General features: G+C 45.4%; 1 protein-coding gene across 2 annotated transcripts in view; it reads left to right on the forward strand.

Moving 5' to 3' along the window:
• The window catches only part of SETBP1 (SET binding protein 1), a 268685-nt gene extending 244726 nt beyond the window's left edge, over window positions 1-23959 (forward strand). For both annotated transcript variants that reach the window (XM_082241758.1, XM_082241759.1), the window contains 2 exons: window positions 14394-14567; window positions 19560-23959. In XM_082241758.1, coding sequence (XP_082097884.1) covers window positions 14394-14567; window positions 19560-20110 — 725 coding nt within the window. In that variant the 3' untranslated portion in view covers window positions 20111-23959. The remainder of the gene's footprint in view (window positions 1-14393; window positions 14568-19559) is intronic.
• The last annotated feature ends 1727 nt before the right edge of the window (window positions 23960-25686 follow it).

Here is a 25686-nt window from a genome sequence, read left to right on the forward strand (position 1 = left end):
CAGTGGATCTTATAACATAGTAGTAGCTGCTGTAAGCAGCAACTTTTACAGAGTAGAGCTATAAGGACAAGCACAATATTGATTCGAGTAACAGCCGGTTACGTCTTGTATGTTTATTGAATAGTGTAGACCTGATGGGCATGCAGTTGAAAACACATGTTTTAATGCGTCCTTTATAGAAAAGTGCATTGAGAAGCATTGCACTGAAAGATACGCAACCGGGGGAAAGGTGTAAAATAATGAGCATAATAATCCAGACATCTTAAATGCAACTTTTCGGGTGTTCCCTTAAGAAATCCACACAAAACTGGGATGGGACAGACCAATAACTGAGTGTCGGTGAAAATGACATGGGATGAGTCTGGGCTGATCTGTCTATCCCTACCTACGCAGCTTATGTCCTAGATACTTGGATGGACTGCCTGCTCTCACATAAAACTGACCAAACTTTACGATCAGGTAGGGATGCCCTCTTAACAGTGCTTTACTTCTCTACTGTGCAAAATGCAATGACATGTGAGAGCAAGATGTTTGGCTGCAGGAGTTGCCAGAAGGAGGTATACAGGGCCCCATCCAACTGTCTTAGGGACTCTACTCCAGATTTGTTATCCGTTTCTTCTCCTGAAATCCCACAAGGCAGCGGAGGTTTAGGATCAAAGTTTTCCTTCTCCTAGTTGGACTACCTTCCCATGTTCACAAGCCCCATCTGCCCCTCACTTCCCTCTACAGCATGAGAAGAAACTGCCTTCTTAACTTTGGGACCAACTATTGGTCTCGTCTGTTCAATCTGCCGGAGGCTGTCTTTGTATGCAGGGGAAGTCCCTAACTCACTGAGGGTTTAAGACCCATCGGCTACGCTAACCTAGTTTGGCCAACCAGTCAAACCCAGTCCTAGATTGTGATTGCTGTTCATGCTGAGAACTTCTAGGAGCCACAGGTGAGAGCTGAGTGCAGGGTGAGAACCAGAGGTGGACAAACTACCCCAGAATGAGCATGATGTGTACCCCCCCAAGAGGTACTTAATTAACCATAACAGCAACAACGACAAGAAGTGTGCATGCACACGAAAACTCATACCAATAACTAACCTAGCTGGTCTCTAAGGTCCTACTGGAAGGATTTTTGTTATTTTTTCATTTCATTTATTTTATTTTGTTTCGACAATGACAATATAGACTAGGTAAAGGTAAAGGACCCCAGGACAGTTAAGTCCAGTCAGAGGCGACTATGGGGTTGCGGCGCTCATCTCACTTTCAGGCCAAGGGAGCCAGCGTTTGTCCACAGACAGCCTTCCGGGTCATGTGGCCAGCAGGACTAAGCCGCTTCTGGCACAACGGGACACCATGATGGAAACCAGAGTGCACGGAAATGCCATTTACCTTCCTGCCACAATGGTACCTATTTATCTACTTGCACTGGCGTGCTTTTGAACTGATAGGTTGGCAGGAGCTGGGACCGAGCAACAGGAGCTCACCCCGTCAGGGGGATTCGAACCACCAACCTTCCGATCAGCAAGGCTTAGTGGTTTAGACCACAGCGCCACCCACGTCCCATAGACTACATCCTTACAATGCATAGGGGTCATCTGAATCCTGCTTTTGTGAGCTTGCTAGGATTGCTAGTTCTTAGGGCTTGGTGTCTACTCGCTAAATGCTGGAGTGTGTTGCTGAACCACCACGGAAATGGCCCTCTTATTTTTAGGCATTTTAAAAATATTTCTATCAAGAGTTTCTCTCGAAAATCTTAAACAGGAGAGCTACGTATCGGATTTCCTTGGAAGTCAACCGAGAGGCCGAACAAAGTAGAAAGGGATGGCAAGACGTATTTAACCTCATTAGTTTGAGCGGAGCTGACTCTGCATAATCCATCAGCGTAGCGGCTCGGAGGAGGAACACGACTGTTTCCACATCTCATTTGCATAATGGATGAGATGTGAAATGAGTCCGAGGGAAAGAGAAGCGCCCTGAAGGGACGAAAGTTTATCATAGCGCAGAAGAGTTCTCTTAGATCGTTGCCTTAAATTTCCACTAACAAGATGACAAATTAATTGTTCCCGAATTGCTGCATCAACCGAAATAATAATAATAATCTGAAAAAATGGCAAAACGGGTCTGTCTGATCGCAGCAGAGGAAAGGAACAATTTGAAGCTTCCTTGTGCGGCAGGAAGAGGAGGAGGAGGCAGATTTGTGCGTTGTGTCTCTGAGCATTTGCGTTCCGGCACACCGGCTTCTACGCTGCTCCTTTAAGAAGCTTGCTGCCGTTCTAATCTGATATTGGGCCTCAGCTTTATTAGTGAGGCGAGTGAATCGACTCTATCAGACGAGCCTCAGGACATCCAGGAATTGATCATCCTGCAGGAATAACCGCTTGGTGTTTATTAGCTCGGGAGTTCATCACTATCACTTCCCTTCATCCGATTCCTAAGAGGCTTCCCAAAGCTATCATTGCGGCATTAGCTCTTCTGGGTGTGCTAGCAGAGATAAAGATCGGGAGATCTAGGTAATGATGGCTCCAGCACAGACACACACACACACACACACACACACACACACAAAACCCTTCTCCTCCTCTTTCTCTCTCTGCAGAATTTAGAGCAGGGATAACGGATGTTTTCATCCGCAAAGGAGACAATATGAGTGTGTGAGCCACTACTAATTGTCATGTGATTAACATAATTTGCATACCATGCCATTATCCTTTTCACCTGTCAAACAACTGTCAGTGGACCCATTGCCCTGTCTCTACATTATTCTTTTTTTAAAAAACAAAAACCCAACATCACCGTATTTTTTTGTGTATACGACGCCCGCCCCATGTATAAGACAACCCCTATTTTTTCGAACCCAAAATTAAGAAATAAATAAACATCAAAGAGAACAACTCTGAGCTTTTTGCGGGGAGGTCGCGCAAAGTTAGGGTTGCCATATTTTAAGAGCCAGAGCATTCGCTATCCATGTATAAGATGACCTCCAATTTTTGACTTAAAATCCTCTTATACATGGAAAAATACAGTACAGTGGTACCTCAGGTTAAGTACTTAATTCGTTCCGGAGGTCTGTACTTAACCTGAAACTGTTCTTAACCTGAAGCACAACTTTAGCTAATGGGGCCACCCACTGCTGCCACGCAATTTCTGTTCTCATCCTGAAGCAAAGTTCGTAACCTGAAGCACTATTTCTGGGTTAGCGGAGTCTGTAACCTGAAGCGTATGTAACCTGAGGTACCACTGTATATTTATTGGGGAATAAGGAAAGAGGTTTCAGAGAGGTCTCTGCGCCTATTAGCTCCTACAAGGATGTGTACTAGTGAATAGAAACTGTTACTATGCCTGCCTTAAGATCAAAAGGAATGTGCTCTCTGTATTTTCAAAGTTTGGCTTTTTCTGAAAGTGGCAGTGCATGTCATACGGGGCAGAGCGAGCATTTCTTTAAGAAAGAGCAATTACTTCTCTTTGCTGCATTTATCATACAGTAATTCCATTCTCTCATTCGGGCTATGAAGCCAGGCATTGCTCTCAAAGATCCACTTAAGATCTTCCATTTTCTTATACCTTTCTTTTTTAAGAGAGGGAGGGAGAGATTTCTTGGATATCATATTTCTTCTGAATCTTTATTCAAGATAGTAATAAAAATGCAAATAATCTGACCCAGCCAATGTTTCAGGGTGCATTATGTTGCAAATGCCGCACCTAACTAAATTAAAAAGCAAAAGACCGCAAAGGAGTTTTGCATTGGAGGTGAGCTGTATGCATCAGTTTATAAAATTAGCAGACCTGTAGAGTTTGGAGGAAGCAAATCCCTGGAGGGCTTACCTCCAGTGAAAATCTTCTGCTCTGGAAAGCCTTATATGCCAGTCTATGACTTCTTTTACAGGCCACAATCCTATGCAGCTGGAAGTAAACCTAATTATATGAAGCTTGTTTCCCAAGTAAACATGCATGGTGGAGTAGTACTGTTAGACTTCCGTGCCCAATGTTCAGTTCATTCTGGTACAGTGGTACCTTGGTTCTCAAACGCCTTGGTACTCAAACAACTTGGAACCCAAACACTGCAAACCCATTAAGTAAGTGTTTCCGAACTTTTTCAGAAGCCGAACGTGCTCCGTTTTGAGTGTTACGTTTCCATTTTGAGTTCCACACTTCTGTTTTGAATGTTACGCTGAGGTGTGGCTGTTTTTGCAATTTATTTTGCGTTTTTGTTTTTGCAGCTCTTTTTGTTTTGTTTTGTTTTTGTGACTGTATGTGGAACCCAGTTCAGCTACTGATTGCTTGCTTGCTTGATTGATTGATTGATTGATTGTCTCTGCAGTACATTGTTTATTGCTTTCATTTATGGATCAATGGTCTAATTAGATAGTAAAATTCATTTTGAATTGCTGTTTTAGGGGTTGTTTTTAAAAGTCTGGAACGGATTAATCCATTTTGCATTACTTTCTATGGGAAAGCGTGCCTTGGTTTTGGAACACTTTGGTTTTGGAACGGACTTCCAGAACGGATTCAGTTTGCGAACCAAGGTACCACTGGACTTTACATTGTCAGCGCTGTCCCCCACTGCCCTAGGTAGATCATGGGAAATAGGAAAGCAAAAAGGCCCTTCGTTATGCTTGAGATCTTGGGGTCATAGCCAATAGCTTGTTGAAGATGTTGTCCCAGTGTGCAGAAGCTGTGAAAAAGGTGAATACCATTCCAGTGATCGTTAGGAAAGGAGCTCAAAATAAAACTGTTGGTAACATAATTTGTTGTTTAGTCGTTTAAAGGTAAAGGTTAAAGGGACACCTGACCATTAGGTCCAGTCGCAGACGGCTCTGGGATTGAGGCTCTCATCTCGCTTTATTGGCCGAGGGAGCCGGCATACCGCTTCTGGGTCATGTGGCCAGCATGACTAAGCTGCTTCTGGCGAACAAGAGCAGAGCATTGAAACACTATTTACCTCCCCACCGGAGCGGTACCTATTTATCTACTTGCTCTTTGACGGGCTTTCAAACTGCTAGGTTGGCAGGAGCTGGGACCGAGTAACGGGAGCTCACCCCGTCGCAGGGATTCGAACTGCCGACCTTCTGATCGGCAAGCCCTAGGCTCTGTGGTTTAACCCAGTGTTTCCCAAACGTTTTTGGGCAACGGCACACCTGTTTACCGGAAAAAAATCTCGCGGCGCACCACAATTAAAGCCCCGCCCCGTGACGTCAGCGCGCAGCGTCACGCTGGGAGGGACGCACAAAAGTGAACGTTTTTTCCCTTCCCCTTGCCGGGGTGGGAGGAGGCAGCAGAGCGAGGGACTGAGGGACGGCGGCAGCTGAGGCGGCGGCGGCTGTTGTGGTGGTGGCGGCGATAGCGGGCGGAGGAGGAGCCGTCGCCGGGAGTTGCTGCTGCTGCTGTTGCTGCTGCTGCCCGGACATGCCGGCCTCCTCCTCCTCCGCTGTCTCGCGCTCCTCCCTTTTGCGCGCGCTGCCCCGCCGCTCGGCACCACCACCGCGGAGCCGCCCCCGGCTCGACGCGGATCCTCACCGCCGCCGCCTCTCGCCACCCGACTCGCCCGCCTCCCTCCCACGGCACACCAGCCGGTGTCTCACGGCACACTAGTGTGCCGCGGAACACCGGTTGGGAAACACTGGTTTAACCCACAGCACCACCCGCGTCCCTCTCGTTAAGTCATTTAGTCGTGTCCAACTCTTTGTGACCTCATGGACCAGAGCACGCCAGGCACTCCTGTCTTCCACTGCCTCCTGCAACTTGGTCAAACTCATGCTGGTAGCTTTGAGAACACTGTCCAACCATCTCGTCCTCTGTCGTCCCCTTCTCCTTGGGCCCTCCATCTTTCCCAATATCAAGGTCTTTTCCAGGGAGTCTTCTCTTCTCATGAGGTGGTCAAAGTCTTGGAGCCTCAGCTTCAGGGTCTGTCCTTCCAGTGAGCACTCAGGGCTGATTTCCTTCAGAATGGATAGATTCGATCTTCTTGCAGTCCATGGGACTCTCAAGAGTCTCCTCCAGCACCATAATTCAAAAGCATCAATTATTTGGTGATCAGCCTTCATTGTGGTCCAGCTCTCACTTCTATGCATCACTACTGGAAAAAACATAGCTTTAATTTTACGGGCCTTTGTTGGACAAGGTGATGTCACTGCTTTTTAAGATGCTGTCTAGGTTTGTCATTGCTTTTCTCCCAAGAAGTGTGATGGTGTGATCACACTTGGAGGACTTGTGTACAGTTCTGGTCACCTCACCTGGAAAGGGATATTGAAGAGCTGGAAAAGGTTCAGTAAAAGGACAAGCAAAGTGATCAAGTGGGTGGAACCACTTTCTCGTGAGGCAGGGTTTCAACTGAACATGGGGCAAAATGGCTGCCTTGAGAATCCTAATTTGGTTGACGTGCTGCAGGTTCCTCACTCTTTCAGTAGGACATGGGAACTGGTGTGTGTGTGCCAAAGACCTGTTGTTGTTGTTGTTGTTGTTGTTGTTGTTGTTGTTGTTGTTGTTGTGTCATTTGTTGTCCAAAGGTCTCCTAGTGATTTATGGCACCATGTGTAAAACATAAATGTCAATACATAACACCATCAAAACAGAACAAATCATCGCCCCTCGAAGTTTTGTGGATTTTGTGAAGGGAGCTGAAGGGAGTGGGCTAGGTGGCATCTTGCAGGGGTTCCTAGAGACAATCCAAACTGAAAGAGAGGAAGGGTGGGGTCTCTGGGTGGAGCTGGAGACCATCAAATGATGGATGATGGAGGAGCTTGGAGAACATGGGCAGGTGCACATAGGGGCATGAGAGCAAATCATTTATGGGGCAAAAGGCCACGGAGGGATTTGAAGGAAAGGACAAAGAGCTTGGCCTGAGCCAAGAAGCAGTCAGGAAGCTGTAGTAGAGAGGGATGTTGCATTATCAGAGTCACAAGAGAGGTGAATCATTTTGGGAACACAGTGCTGAATAGACATGAGGGAACCAAGTTGAGAAGTGGAAGACCAGAAAGGAGGAGATTGCAATAATATAAGCGAATGATGGTCAGAGTCAAACCAAATACAGTGGTACCTCGGGTTAAGAACTTAATTTGTTCTGGAGGTCCGTTCTTAACCTGAAACTGTTCTTAGCCCAAAGCACCACTTTAGTTAATGAGGCATCCCGCTGCCACTGCACCACCACCGCACAATTTCTGTTCTCATCCTGAAGCAAAGTTCTTAACCCGAGGTACTATTTCTGGGTTAGCAGAGTCTGTAACCTGAAGTGTATCTAACCCGAGGTACCACTGTATTGAAATCACACATATATATATCACATATAATCAGAGAGAGAGAGAGAGAGAGAGAGAGAGAGAGAGAGAGAGAGAGAGAGAGAGAGTTTGATCCACATCCCACTGATGTCACAAAGCTGTTGTGGGTTTTAGTGCATTTTCTTCAGGTCATACCCTATAGCAGTTCATCAGTTGGTATTGCCCCAAATATAAGCCTCACCCGCAAATAAGCCGTGCCTTTAAAGTTGGGAGGGGAGAGAAAGAAAAGACAATACCCGAATATAAGCCACTCTCTTAAAATTTCGCACTCACACCCGCAAATGGCAAATGTAGAAGAAAATCCTACGCTTACCATTCCCTTGTGCTCCCAGGCTGCTTCCGGGGTGGGGGGAGCCACACCGCTTTACCGGCAGCCTTCTCGCCTTCCCCCTTCTTTCTGGCGGTTGTGGGAGGCCATGAATATAAGCCGCACTTTAACTTTTCACTTTTGGAATTGGGGGGGGGGGGAGTGCAGCTATTATTCAGGCTCATATGGTAAGTTTCTTTTTTTGGACTTTCCCTAGATAGTCGTCCACCAACCTTTCCTGTGCAGATTTCAACAATAAACGCTGCTGGATATTTTCCCAAACAGGAGTTAGTTTTATTTATTTTGGGGTTGGGTGCGGGGGCTGAGAAGTCAGGCCACAAACGACTTAGATGTGATAGATGTTCCTAAATCCAAAGCCCTTGGCATTATTACCTAACCACATATCCTAACGGAAGCATAAAAATGTGTAAATCACCCGAGTCGATAGGCTCTGTAATCCAACAGCTTCTAGGGGCCTTTAAAATTTCCCCTCTGTACACACACATGCACAAACAGTTGATTCAAACCATTGATTGGCTTTCCTGCCAGTTATAGGTATCTCTCTGTGCAGTCACCAAATTCACAGATGGGGGAGAACCGCACTTGTCCTACTTGACACAGTCAGAGTGAAGCCCCCTGCTTAGTGTATGCATGCTTTTGGGGCTGTGAGTGTCTCAGACACCAGTTGATCACAGAATTTTAGAGCTGAAGGTCATTTAGGGCAGCCCCACTTCCCAGTGTAGGATCTACAACGAAGGATATAGTTACAGAACCATCCCTGATAGATAGCTGACTGCCTCACCTCTGCTCAAACATGTCCAGCAGTTGAGAGCCCATAATTCCTTCTAAACAAGAGTGGATACAAAAATTGACTGAATATGCTGAATTAGATAGTCTATCTGAAAAAAAACCCCGAGAATTGTATTTGTATCAAAATGGGAGGCCTTCGGCGCATATCTTAAACAAAATTGTACCATGTTAAAATCTGTAGCAGCTTTTGAGTGATCCCAGCAGTTTTTATTAAACATTTATAAATTGTGAAAATATTAACATAAAAAATAGTATTTTGATACGGCAGCAAATTTATGTAAAAAGAATTAAGGAATAAATGGGAAGACGGGTATAAAAGATAATGAGGGGTTTTTTTACTTTTATTGTAACATGAAATTGTAATCACAAATTTTGTCATAATTTTTATCTAAATAACAGATTGTGTAGATTCCATTTTCTTTCCTTTTCCCTCCCCTCTTAAGTTGTACCCCCTTTTCAGTATTGTTCCCCTTTTTTATGTAAGCAAGGAAATAAAAAAGAGAGAGAGAGAGAGAGAGAGCCCATCTCTGGGCCACTGCCAAGCAGCTCTTCCCATTAGGAAGTTTCTCCCAGGCACCTCTTGGGTGCTGGGCTCAGCTGGCAGCCTTCCCCTCAGACAGCCCCTTTATAGCTGCTGGATTCTGGCAGAAGCTATCGACCAGAACGCCCTTCCCAAACCTGCTGTCCTCCAGATTGTGTCTCCGACTTTCCCATCAGCCCCTGCCAGCCCATGCTCTAGTCTCTCCCCACTATAGTATGCGTGTGGGCAGGGACTTTTTTCAGGGTGCTTCCAAACAGGTAGTTTTATTGTGAAACCAGACAACCTTGTGCATGCACTTTTCTTTATTTTTTTGCAGCCTCAACATGCTGTTGACATCAGAATGACAGTCTGTATTTCCCTCCCACCCCCAGGTACCGTATTTTTCACTCCATAAGACGCACCAGACCATAAGGCGCACCTAGTTTTGGGAGGAGGAAAACTAGAAAAAAAAATATCCTGAATCCCAGAAGCCAGAACAGCAAGAGGGATCTCACTTCTGGGATAGTCTATGGCTGTTCTGGCTTCTGGGATAGCCGCGCCAAGCCTCTTCAGGGCAGCGGGATGAAGGCTGCCCCTGCCCCTTCGGGGCTCCACGCAGCTAAGGTAGAAAGCCAGGAGAGGTGCTTCGTTGAAGGGGTGCTGCACAGTTCTTCCTCCGGCTTCGCAGGACAGGCGCGTTGCTGTGAAGCAGGGCAGGCATGTCGCTGCGCAGTTCTCCCTCTCTGCGCAGCGCCCCTCCTTCGCAGGAGAAGCACTGCGCAGAGAGGGAGAACTGCGCAGCGCCCCTTCAGCCAAGCGAGAGGGGAAACAGAAGGCGCCCCTTCTGTTCCTCCTCCGGCTTCGCAGGACAGGTGCGTCGCTGTGAAGAGGGAGAGCTGTGCAGCGCCCCTTCAGCGAAGGGGGAGGGGGAACAGAAGGGGCTCCGTTCCTCCTCCCACTTCGCTGAAGGGGCGCGGGGCTGTGCAGCTCTCCCTCTCCGCGCAGCGCCATTCGCTCCATAAGACGCACTCGCTTTCCCCCTTACTTTTTAGGAGGAAAAAAGTGCATCTTATGGAGCGAAAAATACGGTAACCTGAATTCACCCTTTCTGTTGCCCACAACCCATTTGCAACCCACAGCTGCCTCTGGTTTCCAGCTGGCCTTTATCCAACTGACAATTTGGACTTCTGACGCTCTCTCTTGGGGTTCTCTCACTCAGCCTGACTCTCCCTCTCTGCAGGCAAAGACGGGCATGCACATTCTACGGTGTGTTGTGGGCAGCAGTTTTCACTCGCGATCTCCGCTTTCCAGAGTATCTGTTCTCCGGGCAGTGAACTACTACCACTGCACTTTACATGCCATGTCTGTCTTCGCCCTGAGTTCACTTGTTCAGAACTTGTCAACAGCCTGTCTTTTGGCCCGGATATTACTTTCAGTTAACTTGGCCACCTCTTGCACAAGGTTTCACTGCAACGGGGGTGGGCTGAAGTCAGTCTTCAAAGGCCTTCTTTCTTTTTCTTTCTTTCCTTTTTGCCAGACCCCCTGTGGTCCATCAATGTGTTTTAAATTTGCAATGAAAAGAGTGTATATTCAGGGTCTCCGAACAGGTATGGAATAGCTAGTCTTTATGATGTGAGCCTGAGCTTTTTGCCCTACTTTTATTTATTTTTCTATTTTCTTGCAATTATACCCCACCTTACTTCCATCAAGGAAGCAGACATGTGCTCCCTATCCAAGCACTGACCAGACCCGGACCTGCTTAGCGTCAGCAAAGTGTTGGGCTGATGTTTCCTCTTACCATACCATGATCTTGCAAGAGTCCACCTCAGTAGAGAATCACAAGTGGTTCAATTGGACCCCTGCCTTACAGTTATTGAAATTGAATTGAAATACTTTATTGTCACTTGTACAACAACCTATTTATCTACTTGCACTTTGACGTGCTTTCGAACTGTGGATGTCCCTATTTAATGTATGGTCTTCTTCTTTTGGCATTTGTCTCCTTTTCTCTGGGCACTTAACATTCTCCCTAGCCACTAGAGGTTAGCCTGTAGTTAAAGGGTTCGTGGCTCAGTGCTTTGGGTGCAGAAGGTTGCAGGTTCAATCCTGGACATTTCCAGCTAATAGCTGTTGATGGGAAACAGTCTGGAAATCTACTAGCAGTAAGAGTAGACTATATTGGACCTGACTGGCAAACAGTTTTCTATGGCCGTTTCCCACGAAAAACCCAAAAGATACTCAAGAACTTTCAGAGAATTGTGTAAGAACAATGTTAATCAACATTTGATGATCTCCTTCTACCAGTCTACAGTAGAAAGTGTCTAAATAGTGTCTAAATAGTCTAAATAGAAATACAATACATCTTGCCATGGGGGGGGGGACAAGATCCGTGCGCCTGCTCAGTCTGCTCTCCAGGTGCTGCCAAGTTTTGATGGGCATCTTAAAGGCTTCTCCAGCTCTCCCTTCAGATTGCTGTTTTATCTTTGAACCAAACTTGGACTCTGCCAAGAGAGGACCACCCTCTGTAAAATAGGACACATGGTATCCCTCAACGCCCCCTTGATAGCTTGCTCATGTTTGCAAAGCTTTGTTTCTTTATTTCAATCTATTTGGTGCTTTTATAAGTTCTTAAACGTGCCGCCATCTGGACCGAGCATTCGAGAAGGCGTGGGTTTGCATTTCCAAACAGGGCTGTGGTGAATTAGAAACAAGAGTGAACTCTCAAGATGCAAAGCCAGTGCTCCTGTGGAGAACTAATGTCGAGCCGAAGGGTGGGCAATACGTTCTTTTGAAGTCATCTGTCAGATTCGTAACGGCTCCCCAGGAGAACGCTGTTCCTCAATGATTTGTGTGACCTTGCGAGGTCCAGCTAGGTGGCAACCAAGCGTGTACGCACGCCCACGAGCATCTTTGGAGGAGACCGAATAAAAATATTGAAAGTATTGACTCCCCCTGAAGGGAGTGGGCAGCACTTTGGTCTTTGACCTTTGAAGCAGCCTAGGGTAGTCAATAAAATCCGGCTGTTAGATGCTTGGGCCTGCCACTGATTTTGAGCTGGGAGTAGTTTAACCTTGAACCAAGAGCCAAGTAACCACGGCAACAGGAAGTAGGCCCCTACATCCAAGGAGAAGGGATCCATAAATCACGGGGTCCCTAATGCAAACACTGTGTGCAGGTAGAGATTTTGAGAGGATAAGTGGTTTGTGAGGGATTACCTTTGAAAAATGGATGACTGCCTCTTGATAGGGTGAAGCACAGTTTCACAGAGACGTGGGTTAGGGGCGGGGGGAACTGGGGGTTGGGTTGGGTTTTTGTTTTGTTTTTTAGCAATGGAGGTCAAGAGGTTACAGCTGCTAGTTTTCATAGAGCTTTTTATACAGGATCTTCAGCTTAATTATCAACAGATGTTAAATCCAGGAGGTGGTTAGCATTGTATTCTAAATATACAAGCTCTCTCTCTCTCTCTCTCTCTCTCTCTCTCTTTCTCTCTCTCTCTCTCTCTCTCTCTCTCACACACACACACACTAAAATTGTTTCCATCTTCGAAATATTGGCATGACTGCTAATTTGCTGCACATTTCTACTATGTCTGACACCATCTCATGTGGTTTGTGCATTCTGCTTTGTTATCTGAAATATGTGCAGGGGAGCTGCTCATCTCGAATCACCTCAGGCTTTCACAGTGCAAAACCAAGCTCCACCTTGTTAGAATCTGTACATTTGCAATAAGGACATCCCAAGTTTTCCTCCCAACACGGGTAGTGGTGTGGGATATTAGGGATGGAGTAATCTGTCAATTTTGGTTTATCTCAGTTTCCCGCATATCTGCAGCAATATGCAAAACAAACAAAAAGCTCCTTTTTTAGAATTCCTCATCAAAGCCCATCATGGTTTGAGTACGAATTTCCCCCTCATAAACGTATTTTTGTACACAGCTTCAGCTGATCTACACGTTTTTGCAACCCATTTCGCCTAGTACGATGCATTTTTGTATGTAACTTTTGCTAATGCAATGCATTTTTGTACACAATGCTTGGGTGGAGAGCCTCGTTGTAAAATTCAGAGAAGTGTGAATCTTGAAGGATAGCTATGCTTCAGTTTGTGTGTTGGTTCAGGTAGCGTGAATTAGGTAGCTTCTTATTAAATGCAAACCCCCCCCCACCACAATCCACCCCTCAAATTTCTTCCCCATCATTAGTAGTTGTAATGACTGTAGGGGTTACTCGTGCGCAAGTTGGTGCCACTCCTGGCTAGTTTGCCTTGTTAAACCTTTTCTGTCTGGACAGCCCTACACTTCGTGGCTGTTCAGTCGCTGGCAGAATCCGCCAGTGGGCGTTTCTTAAACCTTTTCCAGCATAAAAGTTGTTTGACTCCAAGTCTCCTCCTACTCTCCCTACGTGTAAGTCTTCTGCGCAGGGAGGGCGTGGGTAGCGGAGGACCTGTGCTCTCCTTGCTGATCTCTGGCGAGGAGTCCTGGAGCCCCCTCGCCGATTCCCCCATCTGCTCCCCTTTATCCCTGGTGTTACGCTGATTTCCTTCCCCAGCTGGTGAGCTGCCTCTCCCCCTGCTGGGCCCTTCTCCAGCATCGTTTGAGAGCCTCGCCTCCGCCTCTGGCTCCGATGTCAGTTCCCTGACAGTAGTGGTAATAATAAAAAAGCTTTTCAGATTCAGGATCCACACTGAACTCCAACCATCAACATGGAACCTGCTTTTGAATTCTTAAAGCTTTCGCCCTTCATCATTCTACTTTTCATTGCCCCAAGTCCAGGAATGTGAAAGTTTCAGGGTGTTGTAGTTCAGTCAAGGTGTGTGCCCATGGAGGCTCCATTCAAATCCCCGTTCAGCCACAAAGTACACTGGGTGACTCTGGGCCAGTCATATTCTCTCAATATGCCTTGTTTCGCAGGATTGTCCTAAGGATAGAATAGGGCAATCTCAAGGCGAGACACAAATAGGATAGCTGATGAAGATTTGAGTGTGTTGTACTCAACAAATCCATCACCTTCGTGGCCCTGATGTAGTGAGAAAGTATGCATTGGTCTAGCAAAGTCTGGAGGGTTGTGCGGTAGGATAACTGGTTGGACCATAATGATATTCCTGTCTGTTCTTGTCCTTGTGATCGTGTGATAGATACCAGCATGTACAGATGCACATGGAGAAACATCCCTAAATAGCAACATGATTATCATCTTTCCTCATATTGTTTTAAAAATAGACTTGCAAGGCAATAATGTGTTGGCCAGGAATCAATGTTTATGTTATGTCCTGAAGCAAAATGACTGAAACCCAATAATAATAATAATAAATCATAATCCTCACTAGTATCAAAACTATATTATTAGAACCACATTTACAAGAAGGGAATACTGGGGTACAGGATTCCCTGCGAAACACAGCGGAGCATTTATTGTATATTTCTAATAAGACCACGGTTGTGTTTTTCTTCTTCTCCTGCATAATAATTGATTAGCGTTACTTATGTTTTTGCTCTCCAGGAATTGCTGGTTCGCATCTAAAAGCAGACCAGACTTCGCTTCATAATAAAAACGAGGGTTCTGCTTCTTCTGTGATGACCCGACGAAAACCAGCATCTCTTGATAGTGTTGTGATATCCTCAACCCCAGTATTATCTCTTTTACCGTCGTCAACGGCAGCCGCCTCAGAAGCAGGTAATTATGTTCAAATGAGCTCAGGTGTTTCATTTATTCCTGTTTTATTAAATTTATAGCATTTGTAAACATCTGGAGGACTCCATATTGACAAGATGCAAACAAGACATGGCTCTCTCTCCCCAACTGGGATTCCCAGAAAGTTGCCTTCAGAGGCACACTGGAATTAGAGCACAGCAGTCACGACTAGTCGTATTCTTAATAATAATAATAATAATAATAATAATAATAATAATAATAATAATTTATTTATACCCCGCCCATCTGGCTGGGTTTCCCCAGCCACTCTGGGCAGCTTCCAACAGAATATCAAAATACAATAGTCTATTAAAGATTAAAAGCTTCCCTAAACAGGGCTGCCTTCAGATGTCTTCTAAAAGTCTGGTAGTTGTTCTTCTCTTTGACATCTGGTGGGAGAGCGTTTCACAGGGCGGGTGCCACTACCGAGAAGGCCCTCTGCCTGGTTCCCTGTAACTCGGCTTCTCGCAGTAAGGGAACCACCAGAAGGCCCTCAGCACTGGACCTCCGTGTCCATGCAAAACAATGGGGGTGGAGACGCTCCTTCAGGTATACAGGACCGAGGCCATTTAGGGCTTTAAAGGTCAGCACCAACACTTCGAATTGTGCTTTGAAACGTACTGGGGGCCATTGTAGGTCTTTCAAGACCAGTGTTATGTGGTCTCGGTGGCCACTCCCAGTCACCAGTCTAGCTGCGCATTCTGGATTAGTTGTAGTTTGCGAGTCACCTTCAAAGGTAGCCCCACATAGAGCACATTGCAGTAGTCCAAGTGAGAGGTAACCAGAGCATGCACCACTCTGATGAGACAGTCCGCAGGCAGATAGGGTCTCAGCCTGCGTACCAGATGGAGCTGGTAAACAGCTGTCCCAAAAACAGTACTTCTGTCTTGTCAGGATTCAACCAACGGCTGCAAGTTACAAGATTCTGACTCAACATGAGGAATAACTTTCTGACAGTAAGAGCTGTTCGACAATGGAACAGGCTCCCTCTGGAGGTTGTGGGCTCTCCTTCCTTTGAGATTTTTAAGCAAAGGTTGGGTGGCCATCTGTCATGGATGCTATAGCTGAGATTCCTGCATTGCAGAAGGTTGGACTAGATGGCCCTGAGAGTCCCTTCCAACTCTTGTGATTCTGCTCCCAGGTATGCGTGTATAGAATTGCAGCCTCGAGAGCTAATACATGGCCAGTGAATCTTCCATAGACCCAAGAAGCGGAAAGTTTGCTCATATGTTTCATTCAGATTCAGATAATGGGTGCTTTGCAGTGTAGCTGGCGTCCAATTAGACGGTTGGTCGGTCTGTCTGTCACCCAGATGTTGATCATTCATTGAGAACTGCAGCTGCGTTAATGAGATAGGAGATGGTGTTGAGGATATCCTGTAACTGATTGAGAATGCTTTGGGAGGAAATAAAAAATACTCTGTGATTCAAACCAAATGGACGGCTTGAGGCCACCTATTGAACAGAGAGTCTTCTTCTGCAACCTTTCATGCAGACGCATTTCACACACAGAGAGAGACACCCCACACATATTGCTGCAGCCTGCAGTGCATCACACAAAGATTCACGCATCTGCACAACCACTTCAGGACTTGCACAGCTCTGCTGAACTTGTACCTTCCCATAGCGCATGTTACCTTGTCCTTAGAACAAAGTGAGATTGTGTTTCATTAAACGACAAAGTACAGTGTTACCTTGGGTTACAATAAAAAAATTCCTTCCAGTAGCACCTTAAAGACCAACTAAGTTAGTTCTTGGTATGAGCTTTCGTGTGCATGCACACTTCTTCAGATACACTGAAACAGAAGTTGCCAGACCCTTCTGTATAGTGAGAAGGTGGGGAGGGGTATTACTCAGAAGGGTGGTGGGAATGGGAGATTGGCAGATAGCTGAGATGAGCCTGATGATGACTCTTAACGACTGTAATAGGTCTTACAGGAAAAGGCAAGGGGTGAGAAGGTAAGAAATGGCTTAGTCATGTATAATGAGATAAGAATCCAATTTCTTTGTTCAGACCAGGTCTCTCCATGGTTTTAACCTTGGGTTACATATGCTTCAGGTTACACACTCCACTAAGCCAGAAATAGTGCTTCAGGTTAAAAACTTTGCTTCAGGATAAGAATAGAAATGGGGCTCCGGCGGCGCGGTGGCAGCAGGAGGCCCCATTAGCTGAAGTGGTGCTTCAGGTTAAGAACAGTTTCAGGTTAAGAACGGACCTCCAGAATGAATTAAGTACTTAAGTACTCCAAACCGTCTTCAGAGGCATCCCTTCTTATAACGCATTGTATAATCTAACCTAGAGGTTACCAGAGCATAGACAACAGTAGTTGGGTTGTCCCTGTCCAAATAGAGGCATAGCTGGCCACCAGACAAAGCCACCAGAGCATCAAATGACAGCAAAGGGAAAGAAACTTCTATGCAATAGCTTAATTCAGTGAATGATGTGGTGTCTAATTTGGCCCCACCACTTCGGGTAAATTAAGAATGAACAGTGATAAGGTAAAGGAATTGAGATGGAATAGCTTCCTGAATGTAAGAACCTGAGATGCCCTGAGAATGAATCTTTGAATGTTTATTTAATTTAGAATATAGGTGTGTAGATATGAAAACCAGTCTTTGAAAGACTAAACGCCCACATTCTTATATATTTATATGAGAGGAAATGTCTGGTTGTTTTCCTTTTAGGATTTGCTCCTGCTTCTTGTATTGTGACAAGATGTTGGGCTTGTTTGCACAAGGCCTTTGCCGAGGCCAAATAACATGGTAGCACATTATCCAATTATGTTTAAAAAAACTCAGTACAACAGTGTTGGGGTTGCTTGTTGTTGTTTTTAAAATGAAACCTTCCAAATGACAGAAGTGTGGGGGTGTGTTTATATTTCTTCCACTACATAGTTCATAGTTTTCTATTGTGAAGACTCCAACAGCAACTGTATTTTTAACATGGTCAGCATGGTTGCAACCCATTAATATAATAGTCATTCTGGAAATGAGCCTTCATAGAAAATCTGTCTGCCTTCTGAAGACTTCCAGGAGTGCTTGAATAGTAAAATGTAGCTGAAGGTTGTGGGAACTTCTGAACTGAAGTTAATTTAGAGCAGCAGTTCTCAACCTGTGGGTCCCCAGATGTTGTTGGACTACAACTCCCATCATCCCTGAGCTCTGGCCTTGCTAGCTAGGGGTGATGGGAGTTGTAGTCCAACAACATCTGGGGACCCACAGGTTGAGAACGGCTGATTTAGAGGGAATCTAATATAGAGAGAATTGTTTTTCACAGAATCAGAGAACTGTAAAGTCGGAAGGGACCCTAAAGTTAATCTAGTCCAGGGTTTCCCAAACTTTAGTCTCCAGCTACTTTTGGACTACAATTCCCATCATCCTTGACCACTGCTCTTGCTAGCTAGGGATGATGGGAGTTGTAGCCCAAGTTTGGGAAACTCCAATCTAGTCCAACACCCTGCAATGCTTGAATCACAGCTAAAGAATCTCTGGCCATCCAACCGCTGTTTACAAACCTCCAGCACTTTATGAGGTAGTGTGTTCCTCTGTTAAACAGCTCTTGCCCTCAGAAAGTTCTTCGTAATTGTAGTGGTTGGGAGTTACTCATGCATAATCCTGCTCCGTTTGAGCATCGGATTGCCTGGTTAAACCCTCCGGACTGCACAGCCCATCTCAGCGTGGCTGCCCTTAGTCACTCGTAGAATCTGTCTGTGGGCGTTTCTTAAAGCGTTGCCAACATAAGAGTTGTTTGACGCCCAATCGTCTCCGCCTCTCACTGCACGGGAGTCTCCTGTGCAGGGTGGGCGTGGGCAGCGGGGTGCTTGGGCTCTCCTCGCTAACTTCCAACGAAGAGTCCTGGAGCCCCTGCACCTCCCTGTCCCGTTGCTCTCCTGGATCCCTGGTGTTACACTTATTCCCTTCCCCTTCTTCCCGGCTGAGTCTCCCCCTAGCGCTTGGACCTTCTCCTGCAGAATCAGAGACCCTCTCCTTCTCCCGTGCCTCTGATGGCAGTTCCCTGACAGTAATGTTTAGGTGAAATCTTCCTTTCCTGTAATTTGACTCTATTGGTTCAAGTCCTACCACCCCACCCCACCCAGAACAGAGTAGTACTATTACAGTTGAGATGTATTGACCTTGTCATTGGATGATAGTATTAGATATGCTAAGGACTTCAGCCCTTTCGCTCACAGGCAGAGAGCATTGAATCTGGGCCACATACAATAAATGCTATCTATCTATCTATCATCTATCTATCTATCTATCTATCTATCATCTCCAGAGGGTGGAAAGAAGGGAAACTCCAAAATCGCAACTACAGTGGACGCTCGGGTTACGAATGTGATCCATGCGGGAGGCACTTCACAAACCGCAGCATTTGCAAACTGCAGCAGTGCATCTGCGCATGTGTGGGTTGCGATTCAGCGCTTCTGCGCATGCGCAACCGTCAAAACCCGGAAGTAACCCATTCCGGGTTTCGGTGCGTCCGTAACCCCAAAAAACACAACCTGAAGCACCTGTAACCCAAGGTATGACTATATTGAAAACTTTTTTTCCTTCCAAGAAGGGAAGGAAGCAAGAAGCCATTAGTGCCGCAACAATTCATACCTTGAAAGAACATTGGGCCCAATGATGCATTAGGAAATGAAAACTGTGTTTCCTTGCTGGAATGTTACTAATTTTAATTCATTAATTCAGGCAGTTTACTAAGGTAATATTAATGGCAAGCTTACAGGCACATTATATAAATTGCTGTTATTCCGTGACAGTCTTTATAATAAATAATTCTGAAATATTTTCTGTTATTCTGTTCTGTATGCGGCTTCTCATCTTTGGGCCATTTTTCATAATCTGCAGCCCCGGCGAATCTTTACGCCAGCCGGCATTAATCATGCCGCAACTCTTATTTTGCACAAGCCCCGCATGGCAATTCCGATTGATTCCCAGCTTAATCACCATTGTTTCCTCTCCCCTACAGCCAGCTCGCCGCTCAAGAAACGGTTCAAGCGCTGTGAGATCGAAGCGATCCAATGCGAGGTGCGCAAGATGTGCAACTACAACAAGATCCTCTCCACCAAGAAGAACCTGGATCACGTCAACAAGATCCTGAAAGCCAAGCGGCTGCAGAGACAATCAAAGACAGGGAACAACTTTGTCAAGAAGAGGCGAGGGCGGCCACGCAAGCAGCCCCTCTCCTTCGACGAGGACTTCAGAGACCAAATGCCAGTTTTGGAGAAATGCGTCGACCTGCCTTGCAAACGAGGCCAGAGGTTCGCGCTGAACCCTTTGATACTGGAACAAACAGCCAACAGCCACGATACCATCGCAGCCACCATTGAGGCTGTAATAAACATGGCCCGGGAGACGTCTCAGCCACCCCCTCCACCGCCGCCGCCTCCTCCTCCTTCCCGGACGCCGAAAGTCGGGAAGAGGAAAAGCAAAGCGCAGCAGCACGCGGAGGCAGAGGACGAAGTGAAGGTGAAAAGGCACCGGAAAACGAGAGGGTGTGAAAGCGAAGCCCTCCCCTAGTAACCGACGTGGCCAATTGAAAGACAGTGCTGGGTGGTTTAGTGCCCTGGGACCAAAGGACCAGGGTTCTGAGATGGGCAGGTCTGTTTGGCATCTTTCGCAGCATCAGACTTGCTCTGTATTTCAGTAGCGCAGCAGCCGTTAAAAAAATTCAGATAGGAATGACCAATAATAATAATAATAATATAATTACAATAATGACAAAACTTTGGCATTAGCCCTTAGGTTCATAGTGGGGGATGGGGTGCGCTGGGGGAGACGTTCAAACCTAGCGAGTCCACCGGTTTTTGCAGAGTTTCTGTTAACAAAAACCAGCTTTGTCGTTCTCGTGTCTTGGAAGGGAAAGAGGGAAGCACGGTGGGACTGGCAATATCCCTGCTGCTAGGATGGTCAGCAAGCTCTTTTAGTAGGAGCTCCTCTGCCCCCTTTTTGCAGATGCATCGCAGGGAGAAATTCACCAGCAGCAGCAGCCTTTGCAGTCACTGCTGCTGCTCCAAGGGGCATGGGGGGATTGCATCCATCAGATTTCTTCATGCCACCTTTTAAGGCACAAGGGCATCCCTCTGTTAAGGAACAAAGCTGGCAGCCCTCCGAGTGGAAATTACGTTCACTTTTCAACAAAAAAAGTGTAAATTCCTCAACTGTGCTCTTGGTTTTAAACTGCTTTGAAAGTATTTGTATTTTGTTTTATAGAGGTTTTGGGGTGTGGTTTTCTTCCTTTCTTTCTGGAAACTCTTGCCAGGCTCCAGGCAACTGAATCGCTAACTCTTAAATCTTATCGTTTCCCTTCTCCCTCCCCGCACAAAATAATTTGCAAGTGGCAAGTAATATAGGCGAGAGAAGTGGAGCCCCTACCCTGCGGAACAAGATGAATCTCCAGACACCATCCAAAATTGTAACCGAATAGCGGAGCGCATCTCATAAAGGGGAGGAAAAAAGCCAATTTGTCACTAACATGGTCTTCGCACTTGACCTCTTTGGTAGTTTTCACTGGTGATGGAAGCGAGGGGACACCAATAAGCTACTTTGGTTTGACAGTAGAGCAAGGCTTGGGATATGTTAGCAAAGAACAGAAGGAATGAAGGGGCAATGTTACTCTAAAGAGGCAAGGGCTCTAGGATGGATACGAGCCTGTGAAAAATTTGCTGCCCAAGGGGAACTTGGAGCAAACTTTTTTGCAAGATCTCATCCGAGCAGTGTAGCGTGATGCCTTGACTTGTTTTGCCATAATGAAAACAATAAAAGTCGTTTTTAAAATAATAATAATTCACATAGAATGAAGCCAGAGAAAGAAATATGTCACTAAAATTAAAATAATAAAAAGGAATAAGTGTTCTTATCTAAAATTATAATAATCTTATTGTTCAAAGGGTGTCACCACTGCTGTTGAGTTAATGCCACTTTGAACACTTCCCTCAACCCCTGTTGTGGTTGCCTTAATAAACTGAAAAGTATTTTTTTTTCCTTTTGTACATAATGTAATTATAAAAAGAAAAAAGAAAGGAGGAAAATCAGTTTGCATGGACACAAACTGTGTGTGACAAATTGTCTCTTTAAATCATCAGTTTCATTTGTCCGGTTAAAATTCAAAGTGTAATTTTATCCACTTTTTAAGCTTAGATATACATATCTATATCTCAAGCAAGTTTCCATACCAAATCAAGTAACTCTTATTTGTTATTTTTTTTGCTTTAAGCAAAGCTGTTCGGACTAAACACAAATGTTGAAAATGCTATTTTATTGCAGTAATAGTACTTTCTTTTTAAAAGAAAAGAAAGAAACGAAAGCTGTTGAAATATTTAAAACCAATACCTGACAAATTCCTTTCCTCTCCTCCATTACTTTCTCGTGCGGTAGAGAGACCTTAAGTCGAGGTGCAATTTCTGCTCTCAGAAGTTCATACTGGAGAAACATGGAGAACTTGACCCAAGCCAATTTTTGAGTCTGGTAACTGATATCTAGGAGGCAAAATTATAATCAGCAGAACACTTACATTAAAAACGAACAAAATCCTTACCCCTTTCCCCGGCCCTAAAACCTATTTGAATCTTTCCCATGACTTACTTGCAAATTGCCATCAAGACAGCTTCCCATGAAACCCTCCATCGGGTGCATCAGCCTCTACGAAATCTGGGTCTCCCCGTAACTGTGAAAAAATGTGCACATGTACATGTGATGGAGCCTGCCACAAACATTGAAAATAATGAGGCACTTCACCTGCACAGGACCCTCCTTTGTGCTTATATTGAATAGTATTTGGGTACCAGAAACATACAGGATTAAGCCATTGAGCAACACGCCACACATACTCAATAAGAATGATTGTGGGGTGTTCAGGAGTCAGGCCTGCCAGGTTGCACCAATAGGCTTCCTCTCATTTGTAAGACCCTTTTCAAGTATCAAAGCCACCCTAGAGGGGTCTGTCCCCATGTTGCTCCAGTAATTTACGGCTGTTTCTCCTCCCGCCACTTCCGATCTGGCCTTGTACCCATCTGCTTCTAGCTGTCCACACTCATTGTCATAAAGTAAATTGGAGTTTTTGTTATTAAATATACCAAGAAAAAAGCACACCAAGAACTCTGGCCAATATAAGTTTCAATAGTGGGAGTGGTCCCTAATCGCAAATCAATAGTCAATTGTAACAAAAACTAATCCATTGAAAAGTATGTATTCTGACAAGGATTACAAACTCAAATAGAGATTACAAACTCAAACCCAAAAGGATATGTAATACACAATAATTTGTTACAGTATTAGAGATAAGAGTTTATGAATAGAGATAAGTTCATGTTAGTCCATAGTCAGATTTGACATGAAGATCTTAGTTTCAATCCTTGTTTGTAATCCTTCTCAGAATACATACTTTTGAATGGATTAGTTTATGTTACAATTGACTATTGATTTGCACGTATGGACCACTCCCACTATTGAAACTTATATTGGCCAGAGTTCTTGGTGCACCCTCATTGTCATGGAAGCTTCTCTGTCATTCGGACTGGCTTGACCATCCCTTCTCCACCCAGTTGCCATTCTGTCATGATGTATAAAACTCTTAGGCAAAGACCATGCAAGAATGCCTGGGAGACAGTGGGCATTTGCCAAATTCCACAGGTGTTTTCATTCTTCCTTCTTTCCTTTCCTTCCTTCCATCCTCAAAGGGAATAGTGCTTTGCCGATTGCAATTCCCTACACTGCCAGGCACCCAGAAGCAAGTGTGTGCTTTGTGTAATGCGAGAACGGGGAGACAAGGGCGGATCTGGTTCTCCAAATGTGGAGAACGCATCCTTTCATGTCCAGATCTTGGCAGACAGTTATGGCGCCCCTCACTCCATTTGTGTGTGTCTTGTTTTATGGCAAGCCCGCACAAGTTCTGACTCACCAATCCGAATGTGGCCCAACAGCCATGTACTTACCACACAGCGCTGAAGAAAGCAGCAGCAGTTGCTTTATCAAGCTCTTGCCAGACAGGCCACCATGGTGTTGTTGTTTAGTCGTTTAGTCGTGTCCGACTCTTCGTGATCCCATGGACCAGAGCACGCCAGGCACTCCTGTCTTCCACTGCCTCCCATACTTTGGTCAAACTCATGCTGGTAGCTTTGAGAACACTGTCCCACCATCTCGTCCTCTGTCGTCCCCTTCTCCTTGTGCCCTCCATCTTTCCCATCAGGGTCTTTTCCAGGGAGTCTTCTCTTTTCATGAGGTGGCCAAAGTACTGGAGCCTCAGCTTCAGGGTCTGTCCTTCCAGTGAGCACTCAGGGCTGATTTGCTTCAGAATGGATAGATTTGATCTTTATGCAGTCCATGGGACTCTCAAGATTTTCATCCAGCACCAGAATTCAAAAGCATAAATTCTTCACCATGGTAGCAATGACCAAAAGCTGTGGTTTGACTTGCTGGGTCACAAATTGTGAATAACTGTCACCAGCCCATTGAACCCCCTTCAAGTTTGATCTGGAATATACTGTAGGAAGCCACCTCTTAACAAGTCAGACTGTTGGTCCATCTAGCTCAGCACTGTTTCCGCTGACCAGCAAAGGCTCTCCTAGATTTCAGGCAGAGAGTCTCTCCCAGTTCTACCTGACGATGCCTTCTGCATGCAGAGCAGATGCCCTGGCACAGAGCTTTGAGCCTTCCTTTTCAATCCACACATGTTACAAGGCATTAACCCTAATATTGGAGGGGGGACTCAATTTAATATTGAGGAGCACTTGAGATGTTGTATATCTGCTAACCACCAGAGATCCTTTCAGGCCAAATCAGTTCATGCTAGCATTGCTTTTCTATCTGAGGTACCCTTGACACACACGCAAACATATGCCTGTGAGTAGGCGTCATGACATGTTTTGGGTGAATTTGGTATATGCCTGCAATAAAAACGCTACAATCACTTCATAGATCAATTTTGATAACCAGTACATGTGCAGGTAGGAAACTACAGAAATTGGGACACAGGACCAGCCCCTGTTTCATGCCAGGTGTACAGAAGGCGAGAGGCACGTCTTTGCCCTTGCAAAATATTTGACGCCCTCCTGTAACTGTGTCCCACTCTTTGACTAGGAAGGTTGTCTACGTTGGACCAAGCACTACAGGTCTTCCCCATCCCAGCAGTGCTAAAGCAGGCATGTAGGCACAAAGGACCACTAATGGTGCAATCCTCTGTGTGTCTGTCTATTTAGAAGTCGCATTGAGCTGAGTGGAACTTGCTTTCAGGAAATTGTGGCTAGGGTTGCAGCCTCGAGCTGCAATTCTGGGCATCCTTGCTGGAACTAAACACCATTGAATCCAACAGGATTCGTTCCCAGTTGAACATGAGTAGAATTGGACTACAAATGTCTGTCCATCTTAGGACCAAGTCTCATTGGCAAACCGTCTTTATATTGCATTTCAAGCTAGTGCCAGCATTTAACAACTGGGCTGCAAAACCCTCCCCATTTATTTTCCTTCTCTCTTGCTTCCCCACCCCCATTTAAATGTTCTGAAAACAAAATCCACTTGCTATGCAATGAATGAGCCACACTGAAGCCATAGACTTTTAGCCGGTATCCCAAACTTTCACAGCAGCCTGCATGGGATAGCTCTTGAGGGTATTGCTTTCCCATGAGAATTTGCAAAGCGGAACACAAAAATGAAGTGAGGGGATGCTGAGGCCCACATAATCTAGCTTGACAAATATCTAGCACACACTGCACCACAGTCTCAACCCAACCCTGTTCCCTCTAGATGCCATTAGAAGCTGCTGTAATATTCAGGGCTCAAAGGCGTCATTCATACAAGAGCAAGCTGATGCTGTTAGATGGCCACACAGATGAGTGTTTTGCGTGTCGCGTAGCCTGTCCATACAATTAAAAAGCCACTGACAGAAATAGTAATATAAAGGAATGTACTACATGTAGGTTGCCCAGGATTTAATTTTTAGGGCTCAAGGCTGCACAACACTACACAATCTTTGAACAATGCGTTTTTTTCTATAAAAACAAACAATCGCCCCATCCCTTCCATTTCCATAGTTGATGAGATGTTTTAAATTCCCAAAACACATCTGTCAGACCCAAGTGTTGCTTTTTTTTTTCAAATGT

This window comes from Podarcis vaucheri (genome assembly GCF_965113315.1).
Source record: "Podarcis vaucheri genome assembly, chromosome: 11".
Taxonomy (NCBI): Eukaryota; Metazoa; Chordata; class Lepidosauria; order Squamata; family Lacertidae; genus Podarcis; species Podarcis vaucheri.